Raw genomic sequence first — 24,735 nt, 5'->3', positions numbered from 1 at the left:
TTTCTCATAATTATTACACATAATTTATGGACATCTATGGTTTGATTTTTGTCTGTGTGGATTGGATGGTTGTTATCGACATCTAGTGAAAGACGTATAACAGTTTATTTATTTAAATACAAATAACCAAACATTAAAATCAGATGGTGCCTCAAACCAGAGGCTAGGTATGCAAATGGAACTTCCAGCGAAAGAAGCTTCCAGGAAGAAGCAACAGCGAAACGTGCGTTGGGGTCCAGAGGCTCGGCTTGTCACTTGGCGGTTGAATTTTTGTGGGACTCACGTTGAGGTAATATGTGGAGGATCTGACTTTGTGCACTTTAATTTCTGTGGGAGGTTGGAAGATTTTCATAGAATTTGACTGACTAAGGGTGTCTTGTGATATGGGCTAATTGTACCCTTATGACTGGCATTTTACTGCTGAGATAACTTCCGGCTTTATGCTCTCCTTCCTTCCAATGCTTATGAGAATAAGGTATTTTGTATAGTGATTTTACGATCAATCTTTAAAAAAGATTGCAACATGTCAGCCATTAGATTTATAAGTATATACCTCTATAATAATTTTTAAAGAAATTTATCTGTATCAAAAATCTTTTTTCATTTGAGTTCCATTTGCATGCCTAGCCTCTGGTTTTGCTTGGTTTGAGGCACCATCTGATTTTAATGTTTGGTTATTTGTATTTAAATAAATTGTTATACGTCTTATAAAAAATTGTGTTTGGTAACACTTCTTGATCCTCTGGGAGGGATCTATATGTTTGATTATTTCACTTGTTGTATATCATTGGACAACAATTTTCTAGCTGACCCTTTTAATTATGCATAAATATTATTTTATAGGCAACTGTGTTTAACTGCAATAAACCAAGAGATGGCGATAAAGATGGCTGCTTCTATTTCAGGTAGGGATAATATGCTTTTTTTCTACTTGAAATCCTAATCCAATAAGATTACTGTGCAGCTAAAACTGCCTTTAAATATATGGGATTCTGTCTTGGTCGTATGGTTTTTCAAGTACAAAATTTTTCCATGTTTTCCTAGACCTGTACAAAATTTTTTCATGTTTTCTTAGACCTATGCTATGGAAAACTGCATTTCAATGTGCCTTTTGACAGAAAAACAGTTGATATAATAGAAAATTGTAAGTATCAATAATTATTATTCTAAAAAATATATACTATATTTTTTTAGAACAATAAAAGATCTATATATTGGGCCAGTTTACATAAGGAGGATCAGCGACATTTGGGTAAAAATTTTTCAACCCCTTAACGACCGCCGATACGCCATTTAACGACGGCAATTAAGAGTACTTATGCCTCAGTTCTGCTTTTTAACGGTGCAGAGAAATAAGTGTATAGCGCCTCCCAGCGCCGGAATTTCTCCGGGGTCCCGGCTACTGGGGGCAGCTGAGACCCCAGAGACCATCATTCAGGTCGGTTTTTACCCACCCCAGTGTTGCAATGGCGTTAACGGAATAACGGCGACCGCAAAAAAAAGTCCCATTAAATTTCTCTTCTCTGATGTGATTGCACATCAGAGGAGCGAAAAATGGGGCCTTCCGATCCACCCCCTGTACCTCCGGTGTCCCTGCATCCCCTCGTAAAGTCCCCTGTTATGATCCTTAGTGGCTGAGGATCACGCATAGACCAGCAAGTGAATAAACTAAGGACAAGCTCTAGGGAGATGGTAACTGGACTGATCGCAAATCTGAACCTATCCAACACAACTAGAGGTAGCCGGTGAACGTGCCTAAAAAATTCCTAGACGTCTCGAGCCAGCCAGAGGAACTAGCTACCCCTAAAGAGAAAGAAAGACCTCGCTTGCCTCCAGAGAAATAATCCCCAAAGATATAGAAGCCCCCAACAAATATTAACGGTGAAGTAAGAAGAAGGCACATACGTAGGGATGAAATCAGATTCAGCAAAAGAGGCCCACTAGTACTAGAAAGCAGAAAATAGAGCAGGGGTCTATGCGATCAATAAAAAACCCTTACAAAATATCCATCCTGAGATTTCAAGAACCCACGCACCAACTAATGGTGTGTGGGGAGAAACTCAGTCCACTAGAGCATCCAGCAAGCGAGGGAATCAAATTTTAGCAAGCTGGACAAGAAAACATGATAAACACTGCTGATCAAAAAATGAGCAAACAAAACTTAGCTTGTCCTGGATGGACTGGGAGCAAAGTAGTCAGAAGGAATCTGAGTAGCACTGATTACATCGACAGCCGGCAACAAGTGGAAGTAAAACAGAGCTATATAGGAACCTCCCAGAGGATAACGAACCAGCTGATAGCCAGAGACCAGCAGGATAACAAACAAAGCCACCAGGGGGAGCCCAAAGCAAAAGTCACATAATACCACCAGTGACCACAAGAGGGAGCCTGAAAACAGAGTTCACAACAGTACCCCCCCCTTAAGGAGGGGTCACCGAACCCTCATGAAAAACCCCAGGGCGATCAGGATGAACCACATGGAAGGCACGAACCAAATCAGCCGCATGAACATCAGAGGCGACAACCCAAGAATTATCCTCCTGACCATAGCCCTTCCACTTCACCAAATACTGGAGCCTCCGTCTAGAAACACGAGAATCCAAGATCTTCTCCACCACGTATTCCAATTCTCCCTCAACCAGCACCGGGGCAGGAGGCTCACCCGGAGGAACCACAGGTACCACATACCTCCGCAACAACGAGCGATGGAACATATTATGAATAGCAAATGATGCCGGGAGGTCCAGACGGAATGACACAGGGCCAAGGACTTCCAGAATCTTATAAGGACCGATAAACCGAGGCTTGAACTTAGGAGAGGAGACCTTCATAGGAACGAAGCGAGAAGACAACCACACCAAGTCCCCAACGCGAAGTCGGGGACCCACACAGCGACGGCGGTTGGCAAAGAGCTGAGCCTTCTCTTGTGACAACTTCAAATTGTCCACCACATGATTCCAAATCTGATGCAACCTATCCACCACAACATCCACTCCAGGACAGTCAGAAGGCTCCACCTGACCCGAGGAAAAACGAGGATGAAACCCCGAATTACAAAAAAAAGGAGAAACCAAAGTAGCAGAACTAGCCCGATTATTAAGGGCAAACTCGGCCAACGGCAAAAAAGTAACCCAGTCGTCCTGGTCAGCAGAAACAAAACATCTTAAATAAGTCTCCAAGGTCTGATTAGTTCGCTCGGTTTGGCCATTCGTCTGAGGATGGAAGGCCGACGAAAAAGACAATTCAATGCCCAACTTAGCACAAAAGGTCCGCCAAAATCTAGACACAAACTGGGATCCTCTGTCAGAAACAATGTTCTCAGGAATCCCGTGCAAACGAACCACATTTTGAAAAAACAGTGGAACCAACTCTGAGGAGGAAGGCAACTTAGGCAAGGGCACCAAATGGACCATCTTAGAAAAACGATCACACACCACCCAGATGACAGACATTCTCTGAGAGACAGGGAGATCTGAAATAAAATCCATGGAAATGTGCGCCCAAGGCCTCTTCGGGACAGGCAAAGGTAACAGCAAACCACTGGCACGAGAACAGCAAGGCTTCGCCCGAGCACAAATTCCACAAGACTGCACAAAGGAACGCACATCCCGAGACAAGGAAGGCCACCAAAAAGACCTGGCCACCAAGTCTCTGGTACCAAATATTCCAGGATGGCCCGCCAACACCGAAGAATGAACCTCGGAGATGACTCTGTTGGTCCATCTATCGGGGACAAACAGTCTCTCCGGTGGACAGCGGTCAGGTCTATCCGCCTGAAACTTTTGCAGCACACGTCGCAAATCTGGGGAGATGGCAGACAAAATCACCCCTTCTCTAAGGATACCAGCCGGCTCTGAATCTCCAGGAGAGTCAGGCACAAAACTCCTAGAAAGAGCATCAGCCTTCACATTCTTCGAACCCGGCAGGTACGAGACCATGAAATCAAAACGAGAGAAAAACAACGACCAACGAGCCTGTCTGGGATTCAGCCGCTTGGCCGACTCGAGATAAATCAAATTCTTGTGATCAGTCAAGACCACCACACGATGTTTAGCTCCCTCGAGCCAATGTCGCCACTCCTCAAATGCCCACTTCATAGCCAACAGCTCCCGATTACCGACATCATAATTCCGCTCGGCAGGCGAAAACTTTCTTGAAAAGAAAGCACATGGCTTCATCACAGAGCCATCGGGGCTTCTCTGCGACAAAACAGCCCCCGCTCCAATCTCGGAAGCATCAACCTCCACCTGGAAGGGAAGTGAGACATCTGGCTGACATAAGACCGGAGCCGAAGAAAACCGACGCTTCAGCTCCCGAAAGGCCTCCACAGCCGCAGAAGACCAATTAGTCACATCAGAACCCTTCTTGGTCAAATCCGTCAAAGGCTTAACAACGCCAGAAAAATTAGCTATGAAGCGACGGTAAAAATTAGCAAAACCCAAGAACTTCTGAAGACTCTTAACAGATGTAGGCTGCGTCCAGTCATGAATAGCCTGAACCTTGACTGGGTTCATCTCAATAGTAGAAGGAGAAAAAATGAAACCCAAAAAAGAAATCTTCTGGACTCCAAAAAGACATTTTGAGCCCTTCACAAATATAGCATTGTCACGCAGGACCTGAAAGACCATCCTGACCTGCTTAACATGAGACTCCCAATCATCCGAAAAAAACAGAATATCATCCAGATACACAATCATAAACTTATCCAGATATTCACGGAAGATGTCATGCATAAAGGACTGAAAGACTGAAGGAGCATTAGAAAGTCCAAAAGGCATCACCAAGTACTCAAAATGGCCTTCAGGCGTATTAAATGCAGTTTTCCATTCATCACCCTGTTTTATACGCACAAGGTTATACGCACCACGAAGATCTATCTTGGTGAACCAACTAGACCCCCTAATGCGAGCAAACAAATCAGTTAACAATGGCAAAGGATACTGAAATTTGACCGTGATTTTATTCAAATGGCGATAATCAATATAGGGTCTCAGGGAACCATCCTTTTTAGCCACAAAAATGAATCCTGCACCAAGAGGGGATGAGGACGGGCGAATATGTCCCTTCTCTAAAGACTCCTTTATATAACTCCGCATGGCAGCATGCTCCGGCACAGATAAATTGAAAAGTCGTCCCTTAGGAAACTTACTACCAGGAATCAAATTTATAGCACAATCACAGTCCCTATGAGGAGGTAGAGAATTGAGTTTGGGCTCCTCAAATACATCCTGGTAGTCTGACAGAAACGTAGGGACTTCAGAAGGAGTGGACGAAGCAATTGACACCACAGGAGCGTCACCATGAATTCCCTGACAACCCCAACTTGACACCGACAGCTTTCCAATCCAGGACTGGATTATGAGTCTGCAACCATGGTAGACCCAACACGACGACATCATGCAAATTATGCAGTACAAGAAAGCGAATCACCTCCTGATGAACAGGAGTCATGCACATGGTCACTTGTGTCCAGTACTGAGGTCTATTCGTAGCCAATGGTGTAGAATCAATTCCCCTTAGTGGAATAGGGAATTTTAAAGGCTCCAAATCAAAACCACAGCGCCTGGCAAATGACCAATCCATCAGACTCAGGGCGGCACCTGAATCTACAAAAGCATTAACCGGGTAAGATGACAGGGAACAAATCAGGGTAACAGACAAAATGAACTTAGGCTGTAAAGTACTAATGGTGACAGATTTATCAACCTTTTTTTTGCGCTTAGAGCATGCTGAGATAACATGAGCTGAGTCACCACAGTAAAAGCACAACCCATTTTGCCGTCTATAATTTTGCCGTTCACTTCTGGTCAGAATTCTGTCACATTGCATAGATTCAGGTGTCTGTTCAGAAGACACCGCCAAATGGTGCACAGGTTTGCGCTCCCGCAAACGCCGATCAATCTGAATGGCCAGAGTCATTGACTCATTCAGACCTGCAGGCGTAGGGAACCCCACCATGACATTCTTAATGGCTTCAGAAAGACCTTCTCTGAAATTTGCAGCCAGGGCACACTCAGTAAGCACCGACCATTTCCGAAATTTCTGGCAGTACACCTCTGCTTCATCTTGCCCCTGCGAGAGGGCCAATAACGTTTTTTCAGCCTGGTTCTCAAGATTAGGTTCCTCATAGAGCAATCCAAGGGCTAGAAAAAACGCATCTACACTAAGCAATGCAGGATCCCCTGGCGCCAATGCGAAGGCCCAATCTTGAGGGTCACCGCGCAAAAAGGAAATGATAATCTTAGCTTGCTGAACGGCATCACCAGAGGAACGAGGTTTCAAAGAAAGAAACAACTTACAATTGTTCCTAAAATTCAGGAACCTAGATCTATCTCCAGAAAACAACTCCGGAATAGGTATTCTAGGCTCTGACATAGGACTGTGAACAACAAAATCCTGAATACTTTGAACCCTAGTAGCAAGATGATCCAGACTAGAAGCCAAGCTCTGGACATCCATGTCAGCAGCTGAACTCAGAGCCACACCAAGATTAAGAGGAGGAGAGAAACTAGCCACAGCAGCTAGACAAACGGCAACAAAAAAAAAAAATTCTCAAGGCTTCTTTTCTCCTGCTTCTGCCATGCAATTAACACTTTACTGGCCGGCTGTACTGTTATGATCCTTAGTGGCTGAGGATCACGCATAGACCAGCAAGTGAATAAACTAAGGACAAGCTCTAGGGAGATGGTAACTGGACTGATCGCAAATCTGAACCTATCCAACACAACTAGAGGTAGCCGGTGAACGTGCCTAAAAAATTCCTAGACGTCTCGAGCCAGCCAGAGGAACTAGCTACCCCTAAAGAGAAAGAAAGACCTCGCTTGCCTCCAGAGAAATAATCCCCAAAGATATAGAAGCCCCCAACAAATATTAACGGTGAAGTAAGAAGAAGGCACATACGTAGGGATGAAATCAGATTCAGCAAAAGAGGCCCACTAGTACTAGAAAGCAGAAAATAGAGCAGGGGTCTATGCGATCAATAAAAAACCCTTACAAAATATCCATCCTGAGATTTCAAGAACCCACGCACCAACTAATGGTGTGTGGGGAGAAACTCAGTCCACTAGAGCATCCAGCAAGCGAGGGAATCAAATTTTAGCAAGCTGGACAAGAAAACATGATAAACACTGCTGATCAAAAAATGAGCAAACAAAACTTAGCTTGTCCTGGATGGACTGGGAGCAAGGTAGTCAGAAGGAATCTGAGTAGCACTGATTACATCGACAGCCGGCAACAAGTGGAAGTAAAACAGAGCTATATAGGAACCTCCCAGAGGATAACGAACCAGCTGATAGCCAGAGACCAGCAGGATAACAAACAAAGCCACCAGGGGGAGCCCAAAGCAAAAGTCACATAATACCACCAGTGACCACAAGAGGGAGCCTGAAAACAGAGTTCACAACAGTCCCCCTTGTCGGCAGTGTCTTCTTCCGGGAAGAAAATGGCGGGCACGCATGCACAACAATAGGAAATTTTTCCTGTTGGTTCATTTTGATCACTGATGGATGCTATCACAGTGATCAAAGTAAATAAAATAGTAAATCAAACCCCCCTTTATCACCCCCTTAGTTAGGTAAAAATAATAAAATAAAAAAATGTATTTATTTCCATTTTTCCATTAGGGTTAGGGTTGGGCTAAAGTTAGGGGTAGGGTTATGGTTGGGATTACGGTTAGGTTTGTGGTTAAGGTTGGGATTGGGGTTAGTTGTGGAGTTAAAATTGGTCGGAGTTCCACCGTTTAGGTACAACAGGGGGTCTCCAAACGCGACATGGCGCCACCTTTGATTCCAGCCAATTTTGCGTTCAAAAAGTCAAACGATGCACCCTCCCTTCTGAGCCCTGCCATTCGCCCAAACAGTGGCTTTTACCCCTCATACGGGATATTAGCGTACTCAGGAGAAATTGCACAACAAATTTTGTGGTCCATTTTCTCCTGATACCCTTGTGATAATAAAAAAAAAATTGGTTCCAAAGTAAATTTTTTGTGAAAATTTTTTCCTTCCACATTGCTTTAGTTCTCGTGAAGCACCTGAGGGGTTCATAAACTTCTTGAATGCGATTTTGCTCACCTTGAGGGGTGCAGTTTTTTGAATGGTGTCACTTTTGGGTATTTTCTGTTATATTGACCCCCCAAACTCACTTCAAATGTGAGGAGGTCCCTAAAAAAATGGTTTTGTACATTTTGTTAAAAAATGAGAAATCGCTGGTCAAATTTTAATCCTTTCAATATCCTAACAAAAAAAATTATGTTTCCAAAATTGTGCTGATGTAAAGTAGACATGTGGGAAATGTTACTTATTAACTATTTTGTGTCACACCACTCTCTCATTTAAGGGTACAAAAACTAAAATTTTGAGAATTGCAAAATAAAAAAAAAAATTGCCAAATTTCCCTTCTTTTTCATAAATGCAAGTTGTATCGAAATTTTTTTTACCACTGACATGAAGTACAGTATGTCATGAAAACACAGTCTCAGAATCACCTGGATCCATTGAAGCGTTCTAGAGCTATAACTTCATAAAGTGACAGTGGTCAGAATTGTAAAAATTGACTTGGTCATTAAGTACCAAATTGGCTCTGTCACTAAGGGGTTAAATGACCCCCATTAATTTAACCCCTTCTCGGCATGCGCTGTATAAATATATCTAATGAAATGCGGTGTCAGCTCTGTGCCAACACCGATGGCAGGCATTTACCCCATTTGATGCCTCTGTCAACAGTGACAGCAACATTGAGGCATCCCAGAGGGAGGGTGCTCCCTCTCTGCTCCCATCTGCATCCCATTGCGATCACGTTGAGCCAGTGGTCTCTATGTTGACCCCTGACCGAAAGATGGCCACGGGGTCACCCAGGGATGGCGGCCTTTAGGCTCCTGCTCAGAGCAGGAGCTGACACGCCTCCTCTCTGTGTGAGAGACGCCGAACTAATGTCCCACAATGCCGACGCATTGCAGAGTATTAGATCAGTGATCTGTTGGTGTAAAGTTGATGTCCCATGCAAAAAAAAAGTTCTTAAAAATTGTCAAAATATAAAAAAAAATCACAAAATAACAAAAAAAGAGAAAAATTATTCCAATAGATACATTTATTTGTGTAAAAACAAAAATAAACAAAGTACACATATTTGGTATCACTGCGTCCAGAAAAACTCAACCTATAAAACTGTTCCGCTAATTAACCCCTTCAGTAAACACCGTTAAAGCATTGTTTATTTTTGTTGTCATCCTATCCCCTTAAAAAAAGTGGAATAATCCAAAAGACAAATATGAATAAAAAATGTATTTCTGAAAAAGTAATTTCTCCCGCAAAAAAAAGCCACCGTACAGCTTCGTCAGCGGAAAAATAAAAAAGTTATAGTTCTCAGAATAAAATGATGTAAAAATATTTTTTTATACAAGTTTTTATTGTGTAAAAGCGCCAGAACATAAAAAAAAAACTATGTAAATGTGGTATTGCTGTAATCGTACTGACTGGAAGAATAAAGCAGAACGGCCTAACCTCCTCCCCCCCAAAAAAAAACAGTTTCTGAATTACTGTTTGTTAATTCTGCCTCCCAAAAATCAGAATAGAAAGCGATCAAAAAATGTAATGTGCCCGAAAATGGTACAAATAAAAAATGTCAACTCGTCCCCCAAAAATCAAGCTGTCACATGACTGTCGGCAGAAGTATGCAAAAATTATGGCTATCTAAATATGGGGATGCAAAAGCTTGATGGATCAATGACCTGTAATTCAAGCTGGTGGCAGACCGAGGCACCACCACAACAAGAATAAGATTGCTCATAGTCCTGCCCCGATGCACAAAGACATGATTACAGCAAAACTTTAATTACTAATTGCACAAGAACCACAAAATGGATTTCTTCACCACATGTATAATTTTAATTAGTATTACAGCAGTAATGTCGACCTGTCTGTAGTTTACATAGCAAAATACTGCTGACAGACCTCTTTAAGGCCACGTTCACATGTTCAGTATTTGGTCAGTATTTTACATCAGTAGTTGTAAGCCAAAACCAGTAGCGGATCAATCAGAGGAAAAAGTATAATAGAAAAACGTCACCACTTCCACATTTTTCACCCAGTCCTGGTTTTGGTTTACAAATACTGATCATGACCTAAGAGGAAAATGGTCTCTTCAAAAATGGGCAGTTTTTTATTGTCTCAACTATCCTTTCTCTACTGGTCCTTCTGCATTTACTTCGTCTTGTAAGGTGTTTGCAAAAGTTTGGCAGCATCCAATGGTACTGTTGCTTGGTGAATAAAGATGACCATTGATATGGCATATGACACCATGGGCAAGGCCTTTTGTTCTGAGTTACAAGAAACTTACAATTATCTCAAAGTAAAAAAAAAATGTACTAAGGTTTGCATAGCCTTAAAGTTTGTACTTTATTTTTCTACAGAGATAAAATGATACCTGAACGTGTTGAGAAGTACTGCATCCAGTTTATGTATATGGCTGAGAAGGCTACTGTACTTTATAGTGAACAGGTTTGTAACCCTTTAAGTTGATGCATCTCTTGTTCAATCTAGCATTGATTCTTATTCACATAATTTGCATAATTTTGTCTTTTGGTTTTAGCTTTTAATAGATGTGGTCGCCAACAAGCCTGTGAAATTAGTTCCACTTCCAAACCCTGCAACCCCAACAGTGTCCAATGTTAAAGCTGAGGAAACCCGCACTTTAGTCAAGAATCTCTGGCTTAAGACTGTGGTAAAGTTGTGTTGTTGGTGTTCTTTTTTCAAACAAATAATAATTTATGTATTCAGCAAATTATTATAAAAAAATAAGGCTGTGGCTAAACCGTGACATTTTTGCAACTTATTTGCGTATTGCTGCTGCATGACTATTTCGTACCTTTTTGTATACTAGACATGTCATTATAAACATGGTTAAATGCAACTTCAACCACTGTTTTTTTAAACTTGAAGTGATTTGTCATTATTTTACAAGATCATTACATGGATGCTTTTATAAAATAATGCAGCGGATGCAACATTAGGTGCCTATACTTGCAGCAGTTAAACAGTGAAATAATGAATTTGCGACCAAGAGGTATCTATTAATTACGTAGTGTTTGAGAAACTGCTACAATGCAGTGTGGACCCGTTCAGGGTGACATTTACCCACACTTATTTCACCAATTTACAAAGAACATTATTTAAAACTAGATGGTGGTCCGATTCTAATGCATCGGGTATTCTAGAAAATATATGTATGTATGTACGTCGCGCTTAGCACAGCCACGTAGTATATAACACAGCCACGTAGTATATAACACAGCCACGAAGTATATAACACAGCCACGAAGTATATAACACAGCCACGTAGTATATAACACAGCCACGTAGTATATAACACAGCCACGTTGTATATAACACAGACAGCCACGTAGTATATAGCAGCCACATAGTATATAGCACAGCCCACGTAACACAGACAGCCACATAGTATATAGCACAGCCACGTCAGCATAGCAATTAACTTCAGGTGATAGTGCAGCGCCTTCTGGTTCATTCTCTACTCACGTTATATATAGCACAGCCCACGTAATATATAGCACAGCCCACGCAGTATATAACACAGGCCACGTAGTATATAACACTGCCCACGTAGTATATAACACAGGCCGCACAGTATGTAACACTGCCCACGTAGTATATAGCAGCCAGGTAGTGTATAACACAGTCCACGTAATATACAGCACAGCCCACGTAGTATATAACAAAGGCCACACAGTATATAACACAGCCCACGTAGTATATAACACAGGCCACACAGTATATAACACTGCCCACGTATTATATAGCAGCCAGGCAGTATATAACACAGGCCACGCAGTATATAACACTGCCCACGTAGTATATAGCGCCAGGCAGTATATAGCACAGCCCATGTAATATATAACACTGGCCACGCAGTATATAACTCAGCCCACGTAGTATATAGCAGTGTGGACACCATATCCTTGTTAAAAAAAAAAAATATAAAATAAAAAATAGTTATATACTCGCCCTTCGGCGTCCACCAAAGCTGTTCCGATGCGCGCGATGCTGCCGCCAGCTTCCTTTCCCAGTGATTCATTGCGAAATTACCCAGATGACTTAGCGAGACCGCTAAGATGACCGCTAGATGAGACCGCTAAGTCATCTGGGTAAGTTCGCAATGCATCACTGGGAACGGAAGCTGGCGGCAGCATCGCGCACATCGGTGGACATCGGAAGGTGAGAGTAGCACAATTTTTAAATTTTTTTTATTATTTTTAACATTAAATCTTTTTACTATTGATGCTGCATAGGCAGCATCAATAGTAAAAAGTTGGTCCGGAGTGGGGCGACACACTGGCACTGACTGGAGGGGAGTAGGGAGGGGGCACTGACTTGAGGAGAATAGGGAGGGGCCAATTCGCGGCCGGACTAAGCCTGTGGCTGATTGGTCGCGCCGGGCCGGCTGCGACCAATCAGCGACGCGGGATTTCTGTTACGTAAGTTAGTTACAGACAGACAAACAGACGGAAGTACCCCTTAAACAATTATATAGATAGATGATGCTCTTCATTAAGTGATGACATGATCACTATAAAGGGCTATTTCCACCTCATACAGTTATGGAATATCTGCAGGAGTCTGATAGATACTGTGACCATATCCATCTCAAGAATTATTTGCTTGCACTGCTCTTTCCTATCATTTGTATGAGAGTTCCTCAAATTGTAGAGTAATCTTCCCTTACAAAATATCAATATACAGTAAGTGAATGAATAACCCTTATATTGAATACCCTTTTGAGCAGATGATTCTCATACATTCTTTCAGTACTGTTTTATTCCCCATCTTGATAAGTTTCAGATTTATTAGGATATCAAAATGAATGATTAATCAGATGCCAAATATCAGTTTCACTGAATTAATACAATGTTACAATGATTCAGGTTCCGATTTGTTTAAAAAGTTTGTTCTGAAATGTCTTTTTAATATACTTTAAATAGTCATTTATCTTATTAGGATGAACACAGCAATTTAGCTGGTGTTACCCTGAACGGGAAGATCATTGCAGAGATAATATACCCATCTGAGACTGAGGAGGAGATACCGCATTTCCAGTCTAATGCAGGAACCATGGAGTTTCCCTTTGAAAATGGATCTGCTGTCATCCCTGTGGGTATTCTTCTTTTACTTGATAAATAGATGTATTGATTATTTTAGGTGTCTGGACAACCATAAAGGCAATTTTAGAAAATACCATTTTCTGGTACATTTTATTTTCCCACATTTTCTGGTACATTTCTTTTACTTCTAGAACATTTCCTGCCATTACTTTGTATTAAGAATAATGATCATGAAATCAGCTTTTGGTAATCTTGCTTCATAAGGAGCTCAGAACTTTGCTCACAAGTAACAGAGATCTTAGGTTAGGTTCTTATTTGTCACTCTGCAGGCTTATTCCTTAGACGTTAAAAGTGCGTGCCATTTGCGATCCTATATAGGCCTACATTTTTACATAGGCTTTTAGTTATGTAATATGATCATGTATGTCTTTATAAGTTTTGTACAAAAAAGTATCGTATATAATACAATGTAAACCTGACAAAACGTAGTTAAAGTTACTTTTTTGTCTGTGTTTGCGCTATGTCTTTTCTTTTTTATTGTTTATGTTTGTGTGTTTGTTTATATGAAAATAATTTTTTGCAATTCAGGCTGTAATTTCCAGTAGAATTTTATATATCTTTCACCGAATTTTTCACGTTGAACAGGGCACGATAATATAGGCGCTGCAGATCATAATATAAGTTTTATTGTTGTTATATTTTTTTTATTTTGCCTCTCCATTGTAGTGATATTAGTGAAGTAAGTAGCGCGTAATGGGTTAATTAATTTTTTTTTTTTTAAATGTCCAAGTGGGCATTACCAGAGAGATTTCACAGGGGCATATATACCGTACTTTTTTCTCTTCCTGACGCTGACCTGTCATAAGCAGGCGCAACTCATTAGGTGCCGAGTACCTTGATTGCTAATATCCTCGTAATGGAAAGAACAAATGAAAATAAATTCTGCTCTACAGAACCTGTTACATCGTATGTTCAATTCAGCATGAAAAATTTTGTGAAAGGTCTTTGTGAATTAGGCCTAATACTTTATACTGATGAAAAATCAAGATGGAAAGTATTGAAATACACTGAAATGTCTCCTTTTACCAAAAATTTAACCTTTACTAATTTCAGAGTCTTATTCTTGCTGAGAACAGCCCAGGAACGGACAGTACAGAATATAAGATTAAGTTTTCACTTGTTCGTCAAACTATGGAACCGGTGGATATAGAGCCCTATTTCCTTCCATTCTTGTTTTACAATGGTAATAAGAAACATTTTATATAGCTTTTTTTAATTGCATGTTTACAATATTTACAGGCTATGGCTTGCACTATACACTCACTGGCCACTTTATTAGGTACACCTGTCCAACTTCTTGTTAACACTTAATTTCTAATCAGCCAATCACATGGCGGCAACTCAGTGCATTTAGGCATGTAGACATGGTCAAGACAATCTCCTGCAGTTCAAACCGAGCATCAGTATGGGGAAGAAAGGTGATTTGAGTGCCTTTTAACGTGGCATGGTTGTTGGTGCCAGAAGGGCTGGTCTGAGTATTTCAGAAACTGCTGATCTACTGGGATTTTCACGCACAACCATCTCTAGGGTTTACAGAGAATGGTCCGAAAAAGAAAAAAAATCCAGTGAGCGGCAGTTCTGTGGGCGGAAATGCCTTGTTGATGCCAGAGGTCAGAGGAGAATGGGCAGACTGGTTCGAGCTGATAGAAAGGCAACAGTGACTCAAATCGCCACCCGTTACAACCAAGGTAGGCCTAAGAGCATCTCTGAACGCACAGTGCGTCGAACTTTGAGGCAGATGGGCTACAGCAGCAGAAGACCACACCGGGTACCACTCCTTTCAGCTAAGAACAGGAAACTGAGGCTACAATTTGCACAAGCTCATCGAAATTGGACAGTAGAAGATTGGAAAAACGTTGCTTGGTCTGATGAGTCTCGATTTCTGCTGCGACATTCGGATGGTAGGGTCAGAATTTGGCGTAAACAACATGAAAGCATGGATCCATCCTGCCTTGTATGGAGCATCTTTGGGATGTGCAGCCGACAAATCTGCGGCAACTGTGTGATGCCATCAAGTCAATATGGACCAAAATCTCTGAGGAATGCTTCCAGCACCTTGTTGAATCTATGCCACGAAGAATTGAGGCAGTTCTGAAGGCAAAAGGGGGTCCAACCCGTTACTAGCATGGTGTACCTAATAAAGTGGCCGGTGAGTGTATGTTATATGTCATTGTTATTTTTTAATCATTCCAACCCTAACAAAAGGACCAGTTAGCAAAATATGATAATGCTAATCTAAAGACTAATAAACACAAATTATGAAAGGCATTGGTATGTTTGAGGGAGTGTGCACCAAAAGGCAATAATAGTATATGTTACCCCAACGGTCAATAGTATATATTATATCATAGAACCTCTAACATAGAAGCAGGACTGATCATCGGCTATATATAGATGAATAGGGAGGGGGAACTTAAGCGACTATCCATTGTATAGTGAAAAAATAATAACTTTATTAAATAATTTCACAGGCATGGGAAAGCTTGGACATAAAACATATGAAAAAACATACACCTCACACCAGATACAATGAGTAAAAAAACATCCCACAGTGTTATACCTTAAGAACATAAACGGAAAGATAAAATCCCTTGGTCGTGGGTATAGATGGAAGGATTATATAAAAATGATACAGGAAAGATATATATCTTGGTACCGTGTTAGCCAGTAGATAGAAAAATGTTTAGAATTGAGAGTCCTCAGTGGTTGATACCTTTTAATGGCTAACTGAAAAGATGGTAACAAATTGCAAGCTTTCGAGACTGATGAAGAGACCTGTGTAGTCTCGAAAGCTTGCAATTTGTTACCATCTAATGGCTAACTGAAAAGATGGTAACAAATTGCAAGCTTTCGAGACTGATGAAGAGACCTGTGTAGTCTCGAAAGCTTGCAATTTGTTACCATCTTTTCAGTTAGCCATTAAAAGGTATCAACCACTGAGGACTCTCAATTCTAAACATTTTTCTATAAAAATGATAGAGAGATGAGAGGACATGTTGGGAATGCCCTGCAATATGGTGTCAGGTATAGGTACAGATAGAATAGTTTTTCACTAAAGCTGCAGCTAAGTCTCAGGCTGGTAGGTTAATAGCCATACAGAGAGAGAGAGAGTGGGGCGGACGCACTGATACTGTGAGCCCCTGCTGGTGTAACCTTTCAGGTAATAGGACACTTTACCAGTACATCACTGGCTGCAGCACTACCGTGGATCTTCTATCCAGCAAGCTATCTCTGTATGGTTTTATAATCCTACCAGTCTGATTCTTAGACTAGTTTTTCACTGAAGCAGCAATCTGTACCTATACCTGACACTATATTGCAGGGTGTCCTCTCATCCCGCTATCATTTTTATATAATCCTTCCATCTATACCCACGACCAAGGGATTTTATCTTTCAGTATACATTCCTTTTAAAGTCTAACATTGTGGGATCTTTTTTACTCATTGTATCTGGTGCATCCTCTGCATACACCACCTGTATATGTTTTTTCAAATGTTTTATGTCCACATTTTCCCATGCCTGTGAAACTACTTAATAAAGTTATTATTTCTCCTTTGCCTCATTGGGGGATACAGAACCATGGGTGTTATGCTGCCTGCCACTAGGAGGACACTAAGAAAGCTTGAATAAAATTAGCTCCTCCTCTGCATTATACACCCTCATGCTGGCTGTAATCAAACCAGTTCTTGCTTAGTGTCCGTAGGAGGCACTTGGGTCTGGGATTCAGACCCCAGCGTTATTTTAGTTTTTACATTTTTTTTATAGATATATATATATATATATATTTTTTTTTTTCCTTCCCGAAACGAAGGGGCGACCGACCTCTTCAAAGGTCCGATCGCGTTCCGGCCTGTTGACGATTCGGGGAGGAGTGTCGCCTCCCCGTACCCCTTCCTGCACCGTTTCTTTGCCATGCCTGAGCTCGCTTTATGGGCGAAGTTTCCCTTAGGGTCCCGATCTCCCCACACCACCAACAGACGGGAACACTGAGTGTCTCCTCCATGTACCCCCTTCCGGAGCCAGGCTACAGCCAGACAATAGCCCTGACCCATGCCAAGGGATTGAACCCATGGGATGTACAGAGTCCCCCAATTGGCATCCGTGCAGCTCTCACTGCATCACCACTGACTGAAAGCGGATGATGGAAGGAGGCAGTCTGTCCCTCTCCTCCTCCCTATCAAAGGGATGGTGGATTGAGTGGCCTGAGAAGCACAGCACATTTTGGTTTCTGCTACGTCTTCGCTGCAGCACTTGACAGTGAGTAAGCGCAGCATCCAGCAGGAGGGCTCCCCTCGGGCGCAGAGTAGGTCCTGGTCCCTGGGGGGGGGTGTCCTGATGTCCGGTGGCATTTTCGCCGCTTCTGCGCTCCCCTCTCATCGCGCGCTGGCCCTGATGTCACCGGCTTCTGGCCAGACTAGGCCGCGGTTCTCTCCTTCCTCTGCCCACCCGGGCGGCTCCGCCCACGGCCCTAAATTGAGTCCCCGGCTTCTGCCAGGACTAGGCCCGACTCTGCCCTTAATTCCGCCCACAGGGGCGGTCCTGTTGTGAATTTGTTCTTGGGCTCCCTCTGGTGGCCTTTAGCGATATGGCTTCTTGGCTGGGTTCAGCTGTTTGATTTCCTGCTAAGCGGGGCCTATTTAATTCAGCTGGACCGTCACTTGTTGCCTGCTGTCGGTGTATTCAGTCCTGACTCAGAGCTCTCCTGAATATTCCTTGTGACCAGTCTCCTGCTAGGAGAAGCTAAGTTTGCTTGTTCATTTTCTCATTATTTCCTTGAAAATGTTTCTCAGTATATGTTGAGTTCAGTCCAGCTTGCTTTATGTGATTTTTCGCTTGCTGGTTAGTTCTGGGGTGCAGAGTGCGCCCCTCACATCGTGAGTCGGTGTGGGGGTTCTTGTATTCTCTGCGTGGTTTATTTTTGATAGTTTTGTACTGACCGCACAGACACCTATCTATTTTCTGCCTATCTAGTGTTAGCGGGCCTCATTTGCTTAACCTGTTTCATCTCTACGTTTGTGTTTTCCCCTTAACTCACCGTTATTATTTGTGGGGGGCTATCTAATTCTTTGGGGATATTTCTCTGAGGCAAGTGAGGTCTTTGCTTTCTCTCAAGGGGTAGTCAGTTTCTCAGGCTGTGAAGAGGCGTCTAGGTTTTCAGGTAACGCTCCACGGCTACCTTTAGTGTGTATGGATAGGATCAGGATTGCGGTCAGTATAGCTTCCACATCCCCAGAACTTGTCCTTAAATCCAGGTTATATGTGTCAGGTCAGTTTGAGATCCTACCACCAGATCATAACAGTACAGCAGGCCCAAAAGTGTTAATGCAGCAGAAGAGGGAGAAGAGAAATCCTAAGGTCATTTTTTTTTTTTTTTTCCTTTGCACTGTGTTTTGCCTCTCTCCTCCCCATAATCTCTGTGTGGTTCTGAATGCAGCTACTGATATGGACATTCAGATTCTGTCTGCTAGTGTGGATCATCTCACTGCAAGGGTTCAGGGCATTCAGGATTATGTAGTCCGCAGTCCTATGTCAGAGCCTAAAATACCTATTCCTGAGCTGTTCTCCGGAGATAGATCTAGGTTTTTGAACTTTAAGAATAATTGTAAGATATTCCTTTCTCTGAGACCTCGCTCATCTGGTGACTCTGTTCAGCAAGTTAAAATTGTTATTTCTTTGTTACGTGGCGACCCTCAAGATTGGGCATTCTCTCTGGCGCCAGGAGATCCTGCACTGCTAAATGTTGATGCGTTTTTTCTGGCGCTTGGAGTGCTTTATGAGGAACCAAATCTGGGAGACCAAGCCGAGAAGGTTTTGCTGGCTCTCTCTCAGGGTCAGGATGAAGCAGAGGTTTATTGTCAGAAGTTTAGGAAGTGGTCAGTGCTCACTCAGTGGAATGAGTGCGCCCTGGCGGCGATTTTCAGAAAGGGTCTTTCTGAAGCCCTTAAAGATGTTATGGTGGGGTTCCCCACGCCTGCGGGTCCGAATGAGTCAATGTCTTTGGCCATTCAGATTGATCGGCATTTGCGGGAGCGCAAACCTGTGCACCATCTGGCGGTATTTTCTGAGCAGAAACCTGAGCCTATGCAATGTGACAGGATTCTGACCAGAGTTGAACGGCAAAACCACAGACGTCAGAACGGGTTGTGCTTTTACTGTGGTGATTCTGCTCATGTTATCTCAGCATGCTCTAAGCGCATAAAAAATTTCGCTAAGTCTGTCACCATTGGTACTGTACAACCTAAATTCAATTTGTCTGTTACTTTGATTTGCTCTCTGTCATCTTACTCAGTTATGGCTTTTGTGGATTCAGGTGCTGCCCTGAATTTGATGGATTTGTCATTTGCCAGGCGCTGTGGTTTTATCTTGGAGCCTTTACAATTCCCTATTCCACTGAGGGGTATTGATGCTACACCATTGGCTGAGAATAAGCCTCAGTATTGGACTCAAGTGACCATGTGCATGGCTCCTGCACATCAGGAGGTGATTCACTTTCTGGTGCTACATAATTTGCATGATGTTGTCGTATTGGATCTGCCATGGCTGCAGGCTCATAATCCAGTCCTGGATTGGAAAGCAATGTCTGTGTCAAGTTGGGGTTGCCAGGGAATTCACGGCGATGCTCCTTTGGTGTCAATTGCTTCTTCTACTCCGTCTGAAGTCCCTGAATTTTTGTCGGACTACCAGGATGTATTTGATGAGCCCAAATCCAGTGCCCTACCTCCTCATAGGGATTGTGATTGTGCCATAAATCTGATTCCTGGTAGTAAGTTCCCTAAGGGACGACTTTTCAATTTATCTGTACCAGAACATGCCGCTATGCGGAGTTATATAAAGGAGTCCTTGGAGAAGGGACATATTCGCCCGTCCTCGTCCCCTTTGGGTGCGGGGTTCTTTTTTGTGGCCAAGAAGGATGGTTCTCTGAGACCCTGTATAGATTATCGCCTTCTAAATAACATCACGGTCAAATTTCAGTACCCCTTGCCACTGTTGTCCGACCTGTTTGCTCGGATTAGGGGGACCAGTTGGTTCACCAAGATAGATCTTCGAGGAGCGTATAATCTTGTGCGCATAAAGCAGGGCGATGAATGGAAAACAGCATTTAATACGCCCGAAGGCCATTTTGAGTACTTGGTGATGCCTTTTGGGCTTTCTAATGCCCCCTCTGTGTTTCAGTCCTTCATGCACGACATCTTCCGAGAGTATCTGGATAGATTTATGATTGTGTACCTGGATGATATTTTGGTCTTTTCTGATGATTGGGAGTCTCATGTGAAGCAGGTCATGATGGTATTCCAGGTCCTGCGTGCCAATGCCTTGTTTGTGAAGGGCTCTAAATGTCTCTTCGGAGTCCAGAAGGTTTCCTTTTTGGGTTTTATTTTTTCTCCTTCTACTATTGAGATGGATCCAGTCAAGGTCCAGGCTATTCATGACTGGACTCAACCTACATCTGTGAAGAGTCTTCAGAAGTTCTTGGGTTTTGCTAATTTTTACCGTCGCTTCATCACCAATTTTTCTAGTGTGGTTAAGCCTTTGACGGATTTGACCAAGAAGGGTTCTGATGTGACGAATTGGTCTCCTGCGGCCATGGAGGCCTTTCAGGAGCTGAAATGTCGGTTTTCTTCGGCTCCTGTCTTGCGCCAGCCCGATGTCTCTCTTCCCTTTCAGGTCGAGGTTGATGCTTCTGAGATTGGAGCAGGGGCTGTCTTGTCGCAGAAAAGCTCTGATAGCTCTGTGATGAGACCATGTGCTTTCTTTTCAAGAAAGTTTTCGCCTGCCGAGCGGAATTATGATGTTGGTAATCGAGAGTTGTTGGCAATGAAGTGGGCATTTGAGGAGTGGCGACATTGGCTTGAGGGAGCCAAGCATCGTGTGGTGGTCTTGACGGATCACAAGAATTTGACTTATCTCGAGTCTGCCAAATGGTTGAATCCGAGACAGGCTCGATGGTCGCTGTTTTTCTCTCGTTTCAATTTTGTGGTTTCATATCTTATGGGTTCGAAAAACGTGAAGGCTGATGCCCTTTCTAGAAGTTTTGAACCTGACTCCCCGGAAGTTTCTGAACCGACTGGTGTCCTCAAAGAGGGGGTGATTTTGTCTGCCATCTCTCCTGATCTGCGACGGGTGTTGCAGGAGTTTCAGGCCAATAGACCTGACCGTTGTCCACCGGAGAGACTGTTTGTTCCGGACAGATGGACCAGTAGAGTTATTTCCGAGGTGCATTCTTCGGTGTTGGCGGGTCATCCTGGGATTTTTGGTACCAGGGATTTGGTGGCGAGGTCCTTTTGGTGGCCTTCCTTGTCGCGGGATGTGCGTTCCTTTGTGCAGTCCTGTGGGATTTGTGCTCGGGCCAAGCCTTCATGTTCTCGTGCCAGTGGATTGCTTTTGCCTTTGCCTGTCCCGAAGAGGCCTTGGACGCATATTTCCATGGATTTTATTTCGGATCTTCCTGTCTCTCAGAAGATGTCTGTCATCTGGGTGGTTTGTGATCGTTTTTCTAAAATGGTCCATTTAGTACCCTTGCCTAAGCTGCCTTCCTCCTCCGATTTGGTGCCACTGTTTTTTCAGAATGTGGTTCGTTTACATGGTATTCCGGAGAACATTGTGTCTGACAGAGGATCCCAGTTTGTGTCCAGATTTTGGCGGTCCTTTTGTGCTAAGATGGGCATTGAATTGTCTTTTTCGTCGGCCTTCCATCCTCAGACGAATGGTCAAACCGAACAAACTAATCAGACCTTGGAAACTTATTTGAGATGTTTTGTTTCTGCTGATCAGGATGATTGGGTGACCATTTTGCCATTGGCTGAGTTCGCCCTCAATAATCGGGCTAGTTCTGCTACTTTGGTTTCACCTTTCTTTTGCAATTCTGGTTTTCATCCTCGTTTTTCCTCTGGTCAGGTTGAGCCTTCTGACTGTCCTGGGGTGGATTCTGTGGTGGATAGGTTGCAGCAGATTTGGAACCATGTGGTGGACAATTTGACCTTGTCGCAAGAGAAGGCTCAGCGCTTTGCTAACCGCCGTCGCTGTGTGGGTCCCCGACTTCGTGTGGGGGATTTGGTATGGTTGTCTTCTCGTTATGTCCCGATGAAGGTTTCCTCTCCTAAGTTCAAGCCTCGTTTCATCGGTCCTTATAAGATTTTGGAATTCCTCAACCCTGTGTCATTTCGTTTGGACCTCCCTACATCGTTTGCCATTCATAATGTGTTCCATAGGTCATTATTGCGGAGATATGTGGTGCCTGTGGTCCCTTCTGTTGATCCTCCTGCTCCGGTCTTGGTAGAGGGGGAGTTGGAGTATGTGGTGGAGAAGATCTTGGATTCTCGTATTTCGAGACGGAAGCTTCAGTACTTGGTTAAGTGGAAGGGCTATGGTCAGGAGGATAATTCCTGGGTTGTCGCCTCCGATGTCCATGCGGCCGATTTGGTTCGTGCCTTTCATTTGGCTCGTCCTGATCAGCCTGGGAGCCCTGGTGAGGGTTCGGTGACCCCTCCTTAAGGGGGGGGGTACTGTTGTGAATTTGTTCTTGGGCTCCCTCTGGTGGCCTTTAGCGATATGGCTTCTTGGCTGGGTTCAGCTGTTTGATTTCCTGCTAAGCGGGGCCTATTTAATTCAGCTGGACCGTCACTTGTTGCCTGCTGTCGGTGTATTCAGTCCTGACTCAGAGCTCTCCTGAATATTCCTTGTGACCAGTCTCCTGCTAGGAGAAGCTAAGTTTGCTTGTTCATTTTCTCATTATTTCCTTGAAAATGTTTCTCAGTATATGTTGAGTTCAGTCCAGCTTGCTTTATGTGATTTTTCGCTTGCTGGTTAGTTCTGGGGTGCAGAGTGCGCCCCTCACATCGTGAGTCGGTGTGGGGGTTCTTGTATTCTCTGCGTGGTTTATTTTTGATAGTTTTGTACTGACCGCACAGACACCTATCTATTTTCTGCCTATCTAGTGTTAGCGGGCCTCATTTGCTTAACCTGTTTCATCTCTACGTTTGTGTTTTCCCCTTAACTCACCGTTATTATTTGTGGGGGGCTATCTAATTCTTTGGGGATATTTCTCTGAGGCAAGTGAGGTCTTTGCTTTCTCTCTAGGGGTAGTCAGTTTCTCAGGCTGTGAAGAGGCGTCTAGGTTTTCAGGTAACGCTCCACGGCTACCTTTAGTGTGTATGGATAGGATCAGGATTGCAGTCAGTATAGCTTCCACATCCCCAGAACTTGTCCTTAAATCCAGGTTATATGTGTCAGGTCAGTTTGAGATCCTACCACCGGATCATAACACGGTCCCCTCTGTGCTTCAGGCGCTTCTCATACCAAACGAGAAGCACCACTGTAATCTCAGTGGCCATCTTGGACACACACGCGTGTGTGACTGCATTTTTTAATTGCGGTATCTGGCACAGCAGAGCGGGCAGGAACGGCAGAAAGCGGAGACAAGGGACATCATCCTTGGAGGCATAAGAGATCGGACCTGGGAAAGCTACAAAACTGAGCTTAACCCCTTCTCTGCAGTACACTTCCCTGAGTACAGTGAGGTATCAAGGGTACACTATGTCACAGCCTAAAGCAAGGAAGGCTAACAAAATACACAGTGTTTTTTGCCTCATGTACCACTTGCAATTCTTCATTACCGCAGGGCCATAATAACCCTTTCTGCGCAGCCTATGACCCGGCATGCGTCTAGGAGCCCTCCACTAATGCCGACCCTAGTGGACCTAGTCCCCCTGAGTGGGCTACGTCTCTGGCACAGTCTATGTCTTCTCTGGTCAAAGCAATAGAGTCTCTCCAGGACCTCACCTCAAGTCAGGGCGCCCTTTTACCTGGTGCGGAAAGCTACCCTTCTGTATGGGAACCGTCAGCCAGCAGAGGTCGTTCCCTAGCAAGATCCGCCCAAGATTCTAGGAAGCTGACCCATACCACCTCCCCCTCACACTCGTGCTTCGGGGTCTGTGAGTCCCATTTCCCACTCCCCCTCTGAAGGGGTTTGCAGCGTACACGACTCAGAATACGAGTCGGACATCTCCATAGACCCAGACTCGCAGGAGTATCAGGAGTTTGTAGATACCCTTATCGAGGCTGTCAACAAGACTCTGAAGGTGGAGGAAGACTTTCCGCTATACCAGATCATGCGATGTCCTTCAAAAGGGCTAAAAATCCCATTGGCCGACAAAATCTTGCTCGGTCAGTCTTTTAAGCCTGTCTCTGCACCTTCTCCATCCTTTGCTGCGACATGGTTGGCTAAAGCTATAGCCACTTGGGCAGAGAACCTTTCTAAATTCATTAAAGAAGGTAACCTCCCTCTTGAGGCAGCAAGTCTAGCTAATCAGATTTCCCGGGGGCACACGCTTCACTAGATGCAGCCAATTGCGCTGCGTTGGCAGCCGCAAATGCCATCACCATCAGGAGGGCATTATGGCTCAGAGAGTGGCATGCGGATTCAGCTTAAAAAAAGGCCCTAACCTCTCTGCCTTACCAGAGCAGTCGCCTGTTTGGAGAGAAACTAGATCAACTTATCTCTGATGCTTCTGGAGGGAAAAGTAAATTCCTTCCCCAGCGAAAGCCCATCCAGTCTTTTCGGAGT

The 24,735-nt window shown here is 43.6% G+C and overlaps 1 protein-coding gene across 1 annotated transcript in view; it reads left to right on the top strand.

Annotated features, from left to right (window-relative positions):
* The window catches only part of SMCHD1 (structural maintenance of chromosomes flexible hinge domain containing 1), a 584,899-nt gene that overhangs the window by 458,992 nt on the left and 101,172 nt on the right, over window positions 1-24,735 (top strand). Inside the window, exons 34-38 of the mRNA XM_077270310.1 lie at window positions 844-905; window positions 10,406-10,493; window positions 10,585-10,716; window positions 13,008-13,160; window positions 14,225-14,354. Coding sequence (XP_077126425.1) covers window positions 844-905; window positions 10,406-10,493; window positions 10,585-10,716; window positions 13,008-13,160; window positions 14,225-14,354 — 565 coding nt within the window. The remainder of the gene's footprint in view (window positions 1-843; window positions 906-10,405; window positions 10,494-10,584; window positions 10,717-13,007; window positions 13,161-14,224; window positions 14,355-24,735) is intronic.

Source organism: Ranitomeya variabilis, chromosome 6 (genome assembly GCF_051348905.1).
Source record: "Ranitomeya variabilis isolate aRanVar5 chromosome 6, aRanVar5.hap1, whole genome shotgun sequence".
In the NCBI taxonomy this organism is placed as follows: domain Eukaryota; kingdom Metazoa; phylum Chordata; class Amphibia; order Anura; family Dendrobatidae; genus Ranitomeya; species Ranitomeya variabilis.
The sequence above is the reverse complement of the archived record's forward strand: the minus strand, read 5'-3'. Positions and strand labels throughout refer to the sequence as shown.